Raw genomic sequence first — 18,240 nt, 5'->3', positions numbered from 1 at the left:
TCCTTTTTCTGGAACTTGGGGAGATTCTCACTGAATTCTCCTACACTTTGAATCTTTTCTGAAATGGGGATGGCGACAAGACCAATTCCTCAGAGATGAGGGTGCCCTTTTTTAAACTAAATTTAGAGTACCCAATTCTTTTTTCCCAATTAAGGGGCAACTTAGTATGGCCAATCCACCTAACCTACACATCTTTTTGGGTTGTGGGGGTAAGACACGGGGAGAATGTGCAAACTCCACACGGACAGTGACCAGGGGCCGGGATCAAACCCGGGTCCTCGCTCCATGAGGCAGCAGTGCTAATCATTGCGCCACCGTGATGCCACTTGCCCTTTTTAAAGGATATCCTGATCTCAAAGTTAAGTTGAAGTTCCTCACAACCCCCACTCATGGAAATCACAACCACCCCCCACCCCACCCACACGGACATGGAAGTTACCCCCAACTCTTGGTTACAGAGCAGCAACCACCCCCTTCACGAAATGTCCGTGTCATTTCCCCCACCACCACCACACATGCATAAGGGTGACCCAGTGCCTCACTCCCCCCCTCTCCCCCCACATCTGTCCTCAGCAGCATTGGGGCATCGGGCCAAGAAAGTGCTTACATGTTCTACAAGGTGACACTGGGAGTTTTCCCAGTGCCCTTTCCAACAATAATTCCTCAAGCACTTCCACCCAAAAAAAGCAGATTAACCAGTCATTAGCTCATTGCTGTTTGGGCACCTTATTAAGACCCTTCCTACTTTAACAAAAGAAGCAAATGGGAGACTATAAAATGGCAATTTTCTTGCGTATAATCTGAGTAACTGACAAAAATGTCCAATGTAATGACAGAAGAATCACCAATATTTTGGAAGGTAATATTTTCAGAGGCCACGCTGTAGGAAAGGTGATCACCAGGAAGACAGCCACAGTAAAAACTCCTCCGACCATGGTTAGGACAGTCATTTTGCAAGGATGGATAATTTTTTATATTGACATCAGCCTCTTTGAATTTAATAAGAAATAACAGGCAGTAGCTAATGGGTGAAAGGGCTCATAGGAATATGGAAGATGGAATGGTGGATTGTGTAGAGGAGACAGAATGGAGCATGGTTACATTGAGATGTGACTCCACGTGATTTGTCACTGACAAACAATGAGTAATTAATTAGCAACCATGGATGTGTAATTATTATTTAAACCATATATTGGTGGGTGATACTGGTTATTATTAATAATTATAAATTGACAATCCAATTTTACAATATAAAAAACACATACAAGGGTACTTACCACATAGGTTTGTCCAGTTGAAATATGTACAACATTTCCATTGTAAGAAATAACTAGGCCCTTTGGACAAGACTTCTTTATGAAGGAGATACAAAAATAATTATCGACCAGAACTGAGAAATTGTATTTTGGAACACGTTCTTCCACAAGTGTATAGGTGCAGTCGTCGAAGAAGTCATACCAAATATCATCAAATGTGCGATAGTGTGGGTCTCCCCATATTTCACATTCACCTAAAATTAAAGCAAAACTGGATTTCAGAGAACTCAGGACGTTAGGGTGGCATTGCTGCCCGCTTCACCTAAGATAATGGCTGGATTCTCCACTGTCAGGTGCTCCGTTTTGCTGGCAGCCCAGGGGTTTCACAGAATTCATAGGATTTACAGTGCAGAAGGAGGCTATTCGGCCCATCGAGTCTGCACAGGCTCTTGGAAAGAGCACCCTATCCAAGGTCAACACCTCCACCCTATCCCCATAACCCAGTAACCCCACCCAACACTAAGGGCAATTTTGGACACTAGGGGCAATTTATCATGGCCAATCCACCTAACCTGCACATCTTTGGACTGTGGGAGGAAACCGGAGCACCCAGAGGAAACCCACGCACACACGGGGAGGATGTGCAGACTCCGCACAGACAGTGACCCAAGCCGGAATCGAACCTGGGACCCTGGAGCTGTGAAGCAATTGTGCTATCCACAATGCTACCGTGCTGCCCCACAATGATGGTGTGGGCTGCCCTACAATGGGAAACCACATTGACCAGCCAGTGAAACGGAGGATCCCGCCGGCGTGCTGAACCAGAAATCTGGCCCGGCGGGACGGAGAATCCAGACCACTGTGTGGGAATTTCGACGCCTCCCTGGCATATTTCCCTTCTGCAGAGAGGGTCTGCTTTTGATTGGTGGCAGAATCTTTTGGTTCCGCCGCTGTCTACAGGGTTTCATGTTCTTTGCACCCTCCGCAGCTGGAAACCCGCGCGGTAGATTGCTGTTTTATGGGACCAGGAGGGTCCGCCGGTGAGAACGGTTAGAAATTTTGGACAATCAATCCAATACTGTCCATTTTACGGCCCAAACAAAGTGAAAAATTGTCCTCATCATTTCAAACACTATCAATGTAACATTTGAACAGATGAGTGATACTAACAGTCACATTCCCATTCCTCACAACATCCATCTGCAGTGCGAACTTTCACGGGCTCGATGTTGTTGTTACATGTCGGTTTTTTCATTTCTGGACAGACAATGCGATCCATTTTAAAGATGTCTCCCTGCATACAAGTAATATTTGTGCAGTTTTCCTTCCATGTCTCATGGCACTAGAAGGGAAATCAAAAATGGTTAAACTTTTAACCTTAGTAAATAAGGCAAATGTATTAACACAAAAGCAGTATTTAAATGCTGGCAATTTCAACAACAAAAAATCTATCATTACTTCTGGAGAATTGAAGAAATAGCTTCTCTGAATCAGTAAACGGATGAATTTAATATTTCCAGGAATTTGCAGATATCCAAGTTTAACTTATTTATTTTTCCTAAATCAATCAACATGTGTAACATATTGCTGAACCTGCGTAACAACCCAAAAAGGTTACAGTATGAAACTAACATAGAATCATGGAGAAGGAGGCCATTCTGCCCATCACAGCTATGCCGGACCTTAAAAAAATCCAGCCAATCAGTCCCAATCACCTGTTTTTCCCCCATTGCCCTGCAATTTTCTTCTTTTCATGTTCATAACCAACTCCTTTTTGAAAGATACTAGTAAATTTGCATTTACCCTTTCAGGCAATGCATTTCAGATCATAACAGCCCACTATAGATTTTGTCAATTGTCTTAAATCTGTGTCCATTGGCTACTACCCTTCTTGCCAATAGAAATAGTTACCTTCTAACTAATCTATCATAATATCCAATCATAATTTTGAATAACCATACAGAATCTTCCCTTAATCTTCTCTGCTCCTTGTAGTCAACTTCTCCAGTCTGTCTACAAAACTGAAGCCCCTCAGTCCTTGCACCATTCTGGTAAATCTCCTCTGCATCCTCTCAAAGGCCTTCACATCCTTCCTAAAATGTAGGGCAGGATTCTCCGCCCTCCCAATTGCGAGATTATCAGTGGGGTGCCGTTCGCTGGAGGCGGGATTCTCTGCTCCTGCTGCCGTGAATGGAAATTCCCATTGAAGCTGCCCCCCAGGCCATGAGAAAACCCATGGGAAGGGGTGCACTGCTAGCAGAACCAGAGACGCCCACTGCCAGCGAACGGCCAGAAAATTCCTGTCTTAATGTTCAGAACTGGACACAATGCTCCAGCTGTGGGCTAACCAGCGATGTGAAGCCATGACTTGCTTTTGTACTCTATGCCTCCATTTATAAAGCCAAATATCATTTCCTTTAATTTTCAACAGCCTTGTCACCATCAAAGATATGTGTATGTGAACCTGAAGTCTTCCTGTTCCTGTACCTTTTTAAAACCATTTAATTTTTATTGTGTGTCCTTATCTTTCCTTTAAAAAGTGCATCACTACATTTCACACTGGTTAAGGAATGGATCTTGTAGCACAGATATAAACTCAATTGTTGTTCAGGGAAAGAAACTGGGAGAAGAGGAGAGCAAAGCTTCAGAGCAGTAGAATTTTATCTGCCATGTGGGTGAGTTTGGATGTGGGCAGAGAGTTAAATCCCCGGAAACTGACGTTGGGTTGGGATCCAGACACCATCCCACCTTCTTTCAGATTTCACCGGGATGGGATTGAAGGTGAATGGAAAAACCCCTTGGATCTGTCAGGTAAGCGAACTAAGGTTCTTAAAAAGTCAACCAAGAAGGGTTTTAACCCTCGATAATGGATTTAGCAGCCAGGGCACCAGTTTCCTGACTGGTGAGCAACGAGCCAGGGTCACTGAGGTTAATTCCCTTGTGGGAAAAGTTTCTTCAGTGAAACGGGGAAGGCTCTGATCAGTGAAACTGAAGATTTCCAGCCCTGGCTACTGAGAGACTGCAGATCAAAGCATTTCTTCTTGCAGAGAGGACTACCACTCTAGGTAAGTATTTGGTAACTTTTTGGAAGACATTTCACCCGCCCAGCACTTTGTTCAGCCTGAGCTGCCAACCTAGCCAACAGCAGGAGCAACATTGGCACCAGCATCTTCTTCAGCTGCCTTTTCCTCTACCGCTCCACATAACCGAGTGGGTGAACATCATTCCATCACAGACTCAGGGCACAATCTACTGGCCGCATCACGTTTGCATCGGGGCTGGTAGATCCTGAGAGAGGCCTCCCCAAGATTCCCGACAGCTGTTACGCCTCGCAAAACCTAACCACAATGGGTGGGACCCAGTCTCGCATGGTCAAGTGTGTTTAAAAACCCACTTAGCCATGCTGATGCCGGATCGAATGGCAATTCGACATCTTTCGGCTCTGCCAAGGAGACCCCAGTCGAGCACCAATTAGTACTGGTCCACACAAACGGAGACCAGGTGTACCGGCACTTGAGGGAGTTCCCAGACAATCGAAGACCCCCGGGTAGTTGGCCTCTGGCCATGCTGCCACCTTCTGGTGCCACCCGGGTACCCTGGCACTGCCAGCCTGACAGTGTGATCCACTATGCACTCAAAGGGAGTTGGGGCATTCGGGGATCCAGGGGTCGCGTCCGGGCGTCGAGGGATTATGGCGCCATTTAAAAATGGCGTCCTGATCTCTTCTTGCATTGAGGCGTTCTGCTCGTCGGAGCCTCTTAGTGCAGGAAATGATGCTGAGTGCGACCTCGTGGGGGTGAGCCCAGGTGGACTCTGATTCTTTTTGGTTTGATTGTGCCCCATTAATAAAATCCAACCCATGAAATTGTGGGAAAGCAGATACAGGAAGGGATATTAGAAATTAAACATATAACATGAAATCAAAAAGAATGTTCTCAGATAGAAAGGTGCAGACTCAGAGACAAAAAAAAGTAAGTTGGGAGAGCAAAAGGTTAGAAATCAAATCCTTACTTGACTTTCCTTATCTGACTCTTTGCAATGTTTAATATCTTTGGCTTGCTGTTTTGGGACAAGAGTTATTTGGTGATCTTTAGCTAGGTTTTGGTATAAATTGGTAATGTGGAAATGAGGAATTAGAAATTCACATTCTACCCTAAATATACATATAAGACTTATAAGATCAGGGGCGAGATTCTCTAACCCCCTGCCGGGGGCTGGCGTGAATCCCGCCCCCGCCGGTTGCCGAATTCTCCGGCACTAGGATATTCGGCGGGGGTGGGAATCGCGCCACGCCGGTTGGCGGGGGGGCGGTTGGCGGGGCGGGCCCCCCCCCCCCCCCGCACCCCCCCCCCCCCGCGATTCTCCGGCCCAAATGGGCCGAAGTCCCGCCGCTAAAATGCCTGTCCCGCCAGCGTAGATTAAACCACTACCTTACCAGCGCGACAAGGCGGCGTGGGCGGGCTCCGGGGTCCTGGGGGGGGCGCGGGACAATCTGTTGCCTGGCCCACGATCGGGGCCCACCAATCCGCGGGTGGGCCTGTGCCGTGGGGGCACTCTTTTCCTTCCGCCTTCGCCACGGTCTCCACCATGGCGGAGGTGGAAGAGACTCCCTCCACTGCGCATGTGCAGGAATGCCGTCAGCAGCCGCTAACGCTCCCGCGCATGCGCCGGCCGGAGATGTCATTTCCGCGCCAGCTGGCGGGGCACCAAGGCCTTTTCCGCCAGCTGGCGGGGCGGACATTCATCCGGCACGGGCCTAGCCCCTTAAGGTTGGGGCTCGGCTCCCCAGGATGCGGAGCATTCCGCACCTTTGGGGCAGTGCGATGCCCGACTGATTTGCGCCGTCTTGGGCGCCAGTCGGCGGACATCGCGCCAATACCGGAGAATTTCGCCCCAGAAATATTTTAAAGGGAATGTTATTAAATAGATGTTGGTGTCTGCTGCTCTCTCACAGGTAAAGCATGCTAATGGCAAAACTGAACAAAATTCATTGAATTAGCTTGTGCTGAATCCCAGTTTGTGTGTCATGGATGCAGTAATACTGACATTCTGGACATCATTTTACATTTGCCACTCTTGGTAGGCATCCTTGACCACCTGGAGGGTATTTCAGACTTTCCAACATTCATGGTTTAATTTTGTGCAATTATTAAGAGTCCACAGTGTCATTTCTAATGTGTGCCTCCAACAGATGGACCTTGCCATTAGAAAGCTGTGGGAAATTTCTGGATTGATTCAGAATATTGAGGTGCAACACTTATGTTCTTGAAATAAAAACTGAAGTGTAAATTAATGGCGAGACATTTTTCTTCGTTGACCATAAACATGACAGAACTGGTGACAACTCACTGACGCCATCCTTATCCAGCCTACCGCTCCACATTAATAAGCGTCTGAGACCAAAATATAGGCATTCTCTGAAGTCTGTCAAAATGGCTACAATGATCTATCACTGGGTGAAAGTAATAACTCTTTCATTTATATAGTGCCTTATCCCATCAGAAATTTGTGACTATTCCCTGTCAGGAAAGTCCATTGTCATGAGATAATTTCCCAATTAAAACCTGTAAGCTCATTAAAATATTCTACAGTTGGCCAGAATGATAGAATTATCATAGAATTTACAGTGCAGAAGTAGGCCATTTGGCCCATCGAGTCTGCACCGGCTCTTGGAAAGAGCATCCTACCCAAGGTCAACACCTCCACCATATCCCCATAACCCAGTAACCCCACCCAACACTAAGGGCAATTTTGGACACTAGGGGCAATTTATCATGGCCAGTCCACCTAACCTGCACATCTTTGGACTGTGGGAGGAAACCGGAGCACCCGGAGGAAACCCACGCACACACGGGGAGGATGTGCAGACTCCGCACAGACAGTGACCCAAGCCGGAATCGAACCTGGGACCCTGGAGCTGTGAAGCAATTGTGCTATCCACAATGCTACCATGCTTCCCCTTATGATGAAAGCTACGGAGCTGTGTGAATGACTCGTGTTCAATCAAAACATTATTAATGCTATTAGAATTGAGACAAATTGGCTTACCTTCCTTGGTGGGTCTGTATTGCACTGACATGAATGTATGGGGTTATGTGTGGCTTGAGTTATTCGGGGCTCATAGATTGTAGACATTACAGGTTTAATGGTTGTGGATGTAATTTGTGTCGTTGTCCTTGGTTCACAGCACACTCTAATTCTGTAGTCCAAACACATGAGATGATTCTCGGGCGTCAGTCCATTATAGTTGCAAATCAGTCCTTTGTTTATATCACAACTAACGTTATCCTTTGTTTCACTTATTGGTCGGTGTGGGAACTTGACAGCTTCACAGTCGATGCCACTTATTTGATATGAGGAGAAAGGACACAGTTCATTGCGGATTGGCTCCAAAAGCTCAGAATCTCCTTTGTCCTGAATAGATGGTGTATTTTCATTAAACCAGGATGACCATACACCACTGCAATATAGTTCTGTAAAATGAAAGGAGCCAAGCTTATTGACTTTGTCATGAACAAGGAAACATTTGACCGGAAATTCAGATAGATGTTGGGTGACACAATGAGATAGAATGCGGGCCTTTAGTGTCGAGGAGCTGGTCATGAATCTGTCCAAAGTGAGATGGAAAAAGTCTCATTCCTCTGTGACAGAAAGGAGCCTGTGTTAATGAGTGTGAATATAATCGGCTCAGTTCTGAATGGGTACAAGTTCACAGTACAAAACTCTTCAATACAAGCTGATAATAAATTGACAATCATATTCAGAGGCGCCATGAAAATAATAGATGCAGGAAGTAGGAACTTCAAATTGGCAATGAAGGTAGTACTCCTCCACATCTCGAACAATGGCAATTTACTGGAGTAGAGTGGATGCTTTGCATCTACCTCTCCTAGCTTCAATCTGGGAATATATTCTCTCAAAAAAAAAATAAGGGTGGGATTTTCCAGCCCTGCCTGCCAGTGGGAGCTTCCAATCCCGCCGAAGACAACTCCCCCCACCTGTTGTGGTTTCCGTGGGTTCTATGGCAACAGGAAGGGTGAGCGAAACAAACTGCCATTGATATCCTACAGGCAGCCAATGACGAGCCGCCACCACTACCACCAAACACGCTGAGGGAAGGCTGGAAAGCGTTCCCTGAATTTAACTCTAACTGGACTTTAAACAGATAGGTGGTGTGATGGGCTTGTAAACTTACCCACAGTTACAGAATGAGCACATGCTATGTTAACTCCCAAGTTTCATTGCTTGCCTTGAATGAGTAGAGACTGACCCTTCCTTTAACATGGGATCAATCTGTTTGCTCATTCGACATTTGGTCAGCTCATAGAATCTTGGGAAACTTTAGCCTTGTGCAGACTGTGCTCACAACTTGGGAAGGGCAGTGACTAATCAGAAAACTGCACAGTCTATGACATCGAAACAAACCTGTTGAACTTTAACCTGGTGTTGTGAGACTTCTTACTATACAATTTAAAAGGACATTGTCAGTTAAGTGTTGGCACGGGAGAAATGCACTACACTAGTTCAAATACCAATGCAATTTTACTTGAACTGACCATATTTAATTGGCTAATTAAATTTCGATGAAAAGTCTGGTTGGAAATCACATATTAATTGTTACCTGTAGTGGTGCTCCTGATTGGCTGACTTGTGGTTATTTTCACTGTTGGATATTCTAAATAAAACACAAAATAGCTAAATGACAAATTCTGTGGGAAAACAAAGGAAAATCAAGATTCTAAAAATGTCTCTGACTTCATTCACATTATAGATCTTATGAGTACAGGTACCTATTAATATGGGCTGATCAGATAAACACATTTGATTGCATTTGCTTGTTATTTGGACCCTTAAGAGCTTCAGAAAATGCATGTCTTTGTTTCTGTATATTCTCCAAATTGCTGGCTGCTGGAAATAGATATGCTTTTCACTTCAACACTTGTGGCACTCAGATGGTAAATGCCAGGCTGCCCAAATCTCAACGGGAAACTTGAAACATGCTGCCAGAATGGTTTGCAATTTGTATATTATGAGGAGTTTTCTGAAGTCAAGATATGTAAATTTCAGACCACGATGATGTAAAATGTTAACATTTATCCAATTAAAGAAAACAGAAAATGACATTTAAAGACACAAGGCCACCATTACACTGTTAACAGTATGTCACAAACATTTCCTAAAATATAGTGGGTTTAATAAACTCAGAGCTAAGACCCACTTTTGATGGCAACAGTAGATTTTCAAGTCTATAAACTTCCAGTAAGATGACCACACAATGCCCTGCTGCACTAAGGGAAATCTCACACAAACTCTCCTCTGAGGGTGATGGTAAAACTGGTATTCACAGGTCTGGCTTCAACACACACTGCCTTGTTGAAAATCTCACAGCTGCACACAACAACCTTCAGTCGTTTCTTTTTCTTTGATCTCCCAGTCTAATGCTTCCACAGTCCTTTAGAATTTCCTCTTCCCAGAGTTGATCAACCATTTTTTTTTTTACATTGTGGCTAATGTATCTATAAAGCAAACTTACTATTTCACCTCACACATCTAGAATTTCCCAATTGTATATGTTTCCTTTGAAACCTAACAGTCAACTAGCTTACAAAAGCATTCATACATTCTTGGAATTTCTTTACCCATTTTTACTCAAAATATCCCATAAGTGAAGCTATATTGAAAGAGTTTTGTTTTCACTTGCTCAGAAATCTAGATGAATTTGCAGGATATTCAATCAGGAAAACTCTCTTTAGTTTAGTTCAGCTACTGATTCTGTCACAAACCCTCTAATTGTCTGAAGACAGAAAAATGACATGTCACTATATTTGGCATTGACTGAGCTGCCAATAAATTTATTAGATAGGAAGACAATAACAGTAACACTTTTTGCAATAGTTGATAACTTAGCTAACTTCTCGAATTGCTGTAAGACAATTGTGAAACAAACTGGTAAGCTCGAGGAAATACTTGTCAGGAAGGAAGATGTGTTGGGCATTTTGAAAAACTTGAGGATAGACAAGTCCCCCGGGCCTGACGGGATATATCCAAGGATTCTATGGGAAGCAAGAGATGAAATTGCAGAGCCGTTGGCAATGATCTTTTCATCCTCACTGCCAACAGGGCTGGTACCAGGGGATTGGAGAGTGGCGAATGTCGTGTCCCTGTTCAAAAAAGGGAATAGGGATAACCCTGGGAATTACAGGCCAGTTAGTCTTACTTTGGTGGTAGGCAAAGTAACGGAAAGGCAACTGAGGGTTAGGATTTCTGAGCATCTGGAAAGACTATGCTTGATTAGGGATAGTCAGCACGGATTTGTGAGGGGTAGGTCTTGCCTTACAAGTCTTATTGAAGTCTTTGAGGAGGTGACCAAGCATGTGGATGAAGGTAAAGCAGTGGATGTAGTGTACATGGATTTTAGTAAGGCATTTGACAAGGTTCCCCATGGTAGGCTTATGCAGAAAGTAAGGAGGCATGGGATAGTGGGAAATTTGGCCAGTTGGATAACGAAGTGGCTAACCGATAGAAGTCAGAGAGTGGTGGTGGATGGCAAATATTCAGCCTGGATCCCAGTTACCAGTGGCGTACCGCAGGGATCAGTTCTGGGTCCTCTGCTGTTTGTGATTTTGATTAATGACTTGGATGAAGGAGTTGAAGGGTGGGTCAGTAAATTTGCAGATGATACGAAGATTGGTGGAGTTGTGGATAGTGAGGAGGGCTGTTGTCGGCTGCAAAGAGACATAGATAGGATGCAGAGCTGGGCTGAGAAGTGGCAGATGGAGTTTAACCCTGAAAAGTGTGAGGTTGTCCATTTTGGAAGGACAAATATGAATGTGGAATACAGGGTTAACGGTAGGGTTCTTGGCAATGTGGAGGAGCAGAGAGATCTTGGGGTCTATATTCATACATCTTTGAAAGTTGCTTTCATTAACAGACGGATTGAATTGAAGAGCCGTGAGGTGATGATGCTGCTGTACAAAATCTTGGTAAGGCCACATTTGGAGTACTGTGTACAGTTCTGGTCACCTCATTTTAGGAAGGACGTGGAAGCTTTGGAAAAGGTGCAAAGGAGATTTACCAGGATGCTGCCTGGAATGGAGAGTAGGTCCTACGAGGAAAGGTTGAGGGTGCTAGGCCTTTTCTCATTAGAACGGAGAAGGATGAGGGGCGACTTGATAGAGGTTTAAAAGATGATCGGGGAATAGATAGAGTAGACAGTCAGAGACTTTTACCCCGGGTGGAACAAACCATTACAAGGGGACATAAATTTAAGGTGAATGGTGGAAGATATAGAACATAGAACATCGCAGTACAGGCCCTTCGGCCCTCGATGTTGCGCCGACCTGTGAAACCACTCTAAAGCCCATCTAAACTATTCCCTTATCGTACATATGTCTATCCAATGACCATTTGAATGCCCTTAATGTTGGCGAGTCCACTACTGTTGCAGGCAGGGCATTCCACACCCTTACTACTCTCTGAGAAAAGAACCTATCTCTGACATCTGTCCTATATCTATCTCCCCTCAATTGAAAGCTATGTCCCCTCGTGCTAGACATCACCATCCGAGGAAAAGGCTCTCACTGTCCACCCTATCTAATCCTCTGATCATCCTGTATGGCTCAATTAAGTCACCTCTTAAACTTCTTCTCTCTAACGAAAACAGCCTCAAGTCCTTCAGCCTTCCCTCATAAGATCTTCCCTCCATACCAGGCAACATTTTGGTAAATCTCCTCTGCACCCTTTCCAATGCTTCCACATCCTTCCTATAATGCGGCGACCAGATTTGCACGCAATACTCCAAATGCGGCCGCACCAAAGTTTTGTTAGGGGGGATGTCAGAGGTAGGTTCTTTACCCAGAGAGTAGTGGGGGCATGGAATGCACTGCCTGTGGAAGTAGTTGAGTCGGAAACAATAGGGACCTTCAAGCAGCTATTGGATAGGTACATGGATTACGGTAGAATGATATAGTGTAGATTAATTTGTTCTTAAGGGCAGCACGGTAGCATTGTGGATATCACAATTGCTTCACAGCTCCAGGGTCCCAGGTTCAATTCCGGCTTGGGTCACTGTCTCTGCGGAGTCTGCACATCCTCCCCGTGTGTGCGTGGGTTTCCTCCGGGTGCTCCGGTTTCCTCCCACAGTCCAAAGATGTGCAGGTTAGGTGGATTGGCCATGATAAATTGCCCTTAGTGTCCAAAATTGCCCTTAGTGTTGGGTGGGGTTACTGGGTTATGGGGATAGGGTGGAGGTGTTGACCTTGGGTAGGGTGCTCTTTCCAAGAGCCGGTGCAGACTCGATGGGCCGAATGGCCTCCTTCTGCACTGTAAATTCTATGATAATCTATGATTAATCTAGGACAAAGATTCGGCACAACATCGTGGGCCGAAGGGCCTGTTCCGTGTGTGTTTGTCTATGTTCTATGTTCTAAAGCTTTGCCACAAATTGTGCCGAACCATCAGTAAATTAATAGTAATTTTTTGCCGTCCATACCAGCCAGGATCTTCATCAAGATGACAGACAGAGTCTAGATGACAGACACTATTAACTGTGTAAAGATGGACTTGTGTCTTTAAATGTCATTTACTTTTTTCTTTAGTTGAATAAATGTAAACATTTTAAATCATGGTCTGAAATTTACTTATCTTGACTTCAGAAAACTCCTCATAATATACAAATTGCACTAACTATATGCAGACCTCCAATTCCTCAATACTGCAGTTGCTCTTCCCTTAACCCTCACTCCGCGAACTTGATATCTTCCCTGTCAATTGAGTTCCTCGTCCTTTGTTGCGTTCTCCCATTCAACTCTATGCCACTCACTGAGTGCACCTGGCTTTTAGGAGCTCTGATATCATAAACAGCTTTGTCTGTTCAGACGCCATCCCTCTTGTTAGAAAGCATCATCCTCTTGCTTCTCAATTGAGTTCTTCAAATTGAACAGTGGATAAACCAGTCATTGGGCAGCAGTTTAAAGCCCTCTCCCATGGCGAGTTTGTTGGCGGAGGATTTAATCGGGCTTGAAGGATGATGGTGGGGGACCCCACTACCTTCCCATCTCTGCCCTGATGATGTGCTTTTTGAAACAATTGTCAAAACATGCACATATTTGAATAATGGCCAGTGAAATGTATTTTGCAACAAAACCAAAAGAGGGGTTTTGAATCAAATTGTTTGCTCCTGTCTTCTGGGTAGATGTCTTGAACAAAGTGACCAATTACTCCAACAACATAGGTGCTGGAATTCTTCGCCCATTCGCTGGCAGTGGGATTCTCTTGTACCGTGACAGCGCACGCCCACCCGTGGGGTGGCTTCAATGGGAGCAGTGAATTCTGCCCAGGATATCATTTCTATGAGTAAAGCTGTTTTTATTTACTCACTGCGCATCATAGAAGAATTAATGAAACCAATACCGAATGAAATTTCAGACAAAAAATGTTTCACTTTTGTCACAATCACTTGTTCCGAAGATAAGTATAAAAAAGCGCCATTGCTTACCAGATGTGGTGAAAGGTACCGTTGTGGGTGTTGTCACTGTTTTTGTAGTGGACTCTATAAAAGAGGGAAATATTTTAATTAGAATAACAGATAATCCAGAAGGAAATCACAAATTTATTTCCCTGATTGGCAAAGCCTATGTTCAAGCGAATTCTAAAAAGGAAATTATGCCGTATTTTGGGGTAAGCGGTGAAGGAACAGCACTCATCATTGATCAAGTTAGCAGCTGTTTGTGGGTCTATGTGCAGCAGGTTGAGGGTGTATTCAATCCAGGCAATGAGGGCATTGTCTACCAGCCGGAGAGCCAGTGGAAGCCCTGTATTGCCCCCTTTGGGGAAGGCCAGGAGCACCGTCACCTTAAGTGCAACAAGCATTGGGTGCCCTCCCAGGATGTTGGAACTTATGTCCCCTGCCATCATGTCACAGAGAACTGTGATGGTCTGATGAGATAAACGCGAATGTGTAAGGCATTAGCAGTGCTTGGAAACTATGGGTTGTTGAGTCTCTGCTTGTAGACTCATCCTGTGGAATAAGGTCTTCTGCATCTTCACGCTCAGGGACAATTGACTCGATTAGCTGCATTCTGCAGTTGCTGCCACGTCAGCTTCCTCACAACCCTCTACTTGGCTGGGTGCAACTGCCTTCCCCTCCCTCCTTCTCCTGAGTTCCTCCTCACTGGAGGAATCTCCAAAGTGAACAATTTTCACGGTTCAATGTTGTTGCTAGGAACCTTGCCTTCCAGGGCTCAGCTCTGTCTGATGGCTATCCAAGGGAATCTTAACTTGTAAACACTCACTCTTGTAATGTTAGTTCAATGGAAAGTCTCCAAGTTGGCAATGCTCTATAAACCAGGACAGCTACTGCAGTATTAACTTTTGCTTCCAATCTTTCTCACAATAGGATACACTCTGAAAGTGTTTTAAACATGCCAGCCTCACTCACCTGGACAGATTCTCTTACACCTGTCCACTACTCTGCCTGTGCATGGGACCAGAGATTGTTGCAAACCTTGTAAATTGGACCTTTAATAACTTCAACAAGCCCAATAAACAATTTTTGGCAAAACCCGGATGGATTTTGTGGTCTGCTTAGTTTCATGATGTCGGGCTTTCAATCTTACATCAACACTGGGGCTGGTTTAGCACACTGGGCTAAATAGCTGGCTTTTAAAGCTGACCAAGGCAGGCCAGCAGCACAGTTCAATTCCCATATAGCCTCCCCGAACAGGTGCTGGAATGTGGCGACTAGGGGCTTTTCACAGTAACTTCATTTGAAGCCTACTTGTGACAATAAGCGATTTTCATTTCATTTCATTTTCATGACTTCAAATTCAACAGGTCAGCATTAAGGGGAGGCAGCCGACGGACTGACCATGGTGTAATTTAGCCTTAAGTTAATGAAAATTTAGGTCATTTTGAAACGCAATCCCTCCATTTTTTACTGCTCCTCAATCAGGTGCAGATGTCCAATAAAAAAAAAGTAAGAATTGCACCTGTGCTCAGAACAGTGAGGAATAGTGAGATAAGAACTTGCAATTAATAAAGCTGATGTCACTTACCAGGTATGTAACTGGTGGCAGATGTCACTGTGGTTGTCGGTACTGGTGGTGTAGTTTCTAATAAGCAGGAAAAGAATTCAAACTGTTACACTGCTCGTCTGCATCAGATGTAAGAACATACTTGCCTGCTGCATGCAGCCAAGCACAAAAGTTGGAAACATTTATACACTTCTTCGTCTACTCAAAATGATTTTGGCGGGAAGAGAATACGACTACTTAATGGTCCTTACATCCAGCCAATCAATTCCATAAATATAAGTTGCTAGAATTGTCACATAAGCTTAATCATGAAGTAATTTAAATATTTGTTTCCAATGTACAGTGGAGCATCTGACAATAGAGTGATCCATATTGACCCTATCCATCAAGATAAACAGTGGCTCTGAAAATATACACGAAACCAGGATCGCACCCAATGTAACCCTGACTTTACTTTTGGTGTAGGCTGTGTGGGAGGGAACATTGGGTTGAGGTATGGCAGCATGGCTGCACAGCTTCATGGGAATGATGGTCAAAGTTACCAGAGCCCAACAGCGCCAATCATACCAAGGTATGCAGGGTTAATGGGAAGCCATGCTGTTCAAATATTTATTGCAGGAACCTCCAGCACCATTTTATTTTTAATTCATTTGTGGGATGTGGGTGTCGCTGGCTAGGCCAACATTTATTCCCAGCCCTAACTGCCGTTAAGCAGGTGGTGGTAAACTGCCTTCATGAACAGTTGCAGTCCATATCCACGCAGCCCCACAATGCGGTTAGGAAGAGAATTTCAGGATGGTGGAGATGAACACAAGATGTGAGGTGAGAGCGCAGCTCCAACAACACTCAAGAAGCATGACATCATCCAGGAAAAAGCAGCTCACTTGATTGGCACCTCATCCACCACCTCAAATTTTCACTCTCTCCAGCACCAAGGCACAATGGCAGCAGTGGGGATCATCTACAAATGCAGTGCAGCAGCTCCTTTGACAGTACCTTCCAAACCCTTGACCTCTACCATCTAGAAGAACAAGGGCAGCCGATGCATGGGGAAGTTCCCTGCAATCAAACATCATCCTGATTTGGAACTATATCACCATTCCTTCACTGTCCCACATTTCTTCAATGAACATCTCTACATCTGACCTTATGATAGATGGAAGGTGACTGATGAAGCAGCTAAAGATAATTGGACCTAGGACGTAACCCTGGAGAATTCCTGCAGCAATGTCTTGGGATTGAGATAACTGACTTCCAACAACCACATCTCCCGATTCCCATTGACCCATGTTTTGGTAGAGCTCCTTGACGCAGTCAAATGCTGCCTTGATGCCAAGGGCAGTCACTCTCACCTCACCTCTTGTGTTCATCTCTGTATTGAGGTCAGGAGCTGAGTGGACCTGACAGAACCCAAACTGAGTATCAATGAGCTGGTTATTGCAGAATAAGTGACACTTGATAACAGACCACATCATGTGCTGTTGCTATTCACTGGGAAGAGTGATTAAATTACTTCCCCTGACAACCTACATTTTTGTCATTTCCTTGATAATTGTGTGCAGACCAAAGTGGATTTAATGCAGAGGACCCCCAATGCTAGCTCAAAAGGCGATGGAAGAAAAGCTATGCAAAAGCTGATATAATTTCCATATTGACTTTTCATATAATTTATTACATCTCAGCTACACAATTTCATCACCACGGTGCAAAGATTATTAATTCACCACAAAACCCATCTAAGTTTTTCATATTCATAGAATACAATAGAATTATAGAATCATAGAATCCCTACAGTGCAGAAGGAGGCCATTCAGCTCACTGAGTCTGCACTGACCGTCTGAAGGAGCAGCCTACCTACCACACACCCATTCCTGTAACCCCACCTAAGGGTTGGACACTAAGGGGCAATTTAGGATGGTCAATCCACCTACCAGCACATCATTGGACTGTGGGAAGAAACTGGAGCACCCGAAGGAAACACACGGGGAAAATGTAAAAACTCCACACACTCCACGCATACAGTCACCCAAGGCCGGAATTGAACCAGGGTCCCTGGCGCTGCGAGGCAGCAGTGCTAATTACTGTGCCACCGTGTCGCCCATATTCATATTCCGTGCCGTATTTCGCAGATCAGCGGGTTGATTTTCAGTTGCGTGCAGGACTGAAAGAGAGGGGGAAATGAAATTCCAGGGAAGAATTTATTGCCAAGACTAGAGAGTCTATTGAGAGTCAATTTTCCGGTGGGTATCGAAACAGAAACTGCTGGATCCTGTGGCTGGGTTCAGAGTGGTCAGGAGAGGGTGCGGCAGTTGGATCAGCCAATGGGCTGAGGTAGATGGACTGTAAAATGTTTTCTGATGCTTTGACAACCTCAGTGACAGGGTGTGACAAATATGTTTGGTAACTGTAAAAGTGCTATTTAATAGGAATATATGTTACAATGCCCCTTTTTTGCTTGGGCTGCACATGCCAATCAGGAATATGGCATGATGGTCAATCCATGCGCAAAATAATTCATCAATACAGAGTTGTATCCTGTTCCACTAAAGATAATGTCAAGTGCAAAATTTCTTACAAACTGACCAACAAGTTGCAAAATAATGAACAACGTTACAAACATTTTCAAAGCAAACAAAATTTGAAGTAAAAAATTCAAAGCCGCATTTTATAATATATTGGCAGGGACAGACCACATAGAGTTAGAATGGAATCCAGTGATGAAATAGACTTAGCACAAGATACACAATCGCTGCCACTTACCAGGTGTGGTGCTGGTGGTGGATGTAGTTGAAGTTGTTGTCACTATCAGAGGTGTAGTTTCTGCAGAGGTGAAAAATATTTCAACCTGTTACACTGCACACTGCGGATTATAAATTTATCTTTCTACTGCATATTTCGCAGCAAGCAAATTCTGGAAATGACATCTATTCACTTGTATCTTAATCTATTCA

The 18,240-nt window shown here is 44.5% G+C and overlaps 1 protein-coding gene across 50 annotated transcripts in view; it reads right to left on the bottom strand.

Annotated features, from left to right (window-relative positions):
• The window catches only part of LOC140388045 (mucin-5AC-like), a 206,081-nt gene that overhangs the window by 23,247 nt on the left and 164,594 nt on the right, over window positions 1-18,240 (bottom strand). For all 50 annotated transcript variants that reach the window (XM_072471585.1, XM_072471595.1, XM_072471594.1 and 47 more), the window contains 7 exons: window positions 18,050-18,109; window positions 15,311-15,367; window positions 13,753-13,806; window positions 8,878-8,931; window positions 7,305-7,729; window positions 2,427-2,598; window positions 1,278-1,510 (listed from right to left, as the gene is read on the bottom strand). In XM_072471585.1, coding sequence (XP_072327686.1) covers window positions 1,278-1,510; window positions 2,427-2,598; window positions 7,305-7,729; window positions 8,878-8,931; window positions 13,753-13,806; window positions 15,311-15,367; window positions 18,050-18,109 — 1,055 coding nt within the window. The remainder of the gene's footprint in view (window positions 1-1,277; window positions 1,511-2,426; window positions 2,599-7,304; window positions 7,730-8,877; window positions 8,932-13,752; window positions 13,807-15,310; window positions 15,368-18,049; window positions 18,110-18,240) is intronic.

This window comes from Scyliorhinus torazame, chromosome 13 (genome assembly GCF_047496885.1).
Source record: "Scyliorhinus torazame isolate Kashiwa2021f chromosome 13, sScyTor2.1, whole genome shotgun sequence".
In the NCBI taxonomy this organism is placed as follows: domain Eukaryota; kingdom Metazoa; phylum Chordata; class Chondrichthyes; order Carcharhiniformes; family Scyliorhinidae; genus Scyliorhinus; species Scyliorhinus torazame.
Note: the sequence above shows the minus strand (reverse complement) of the source record. Positions and strands in the feature narration are given on the sequence as shown.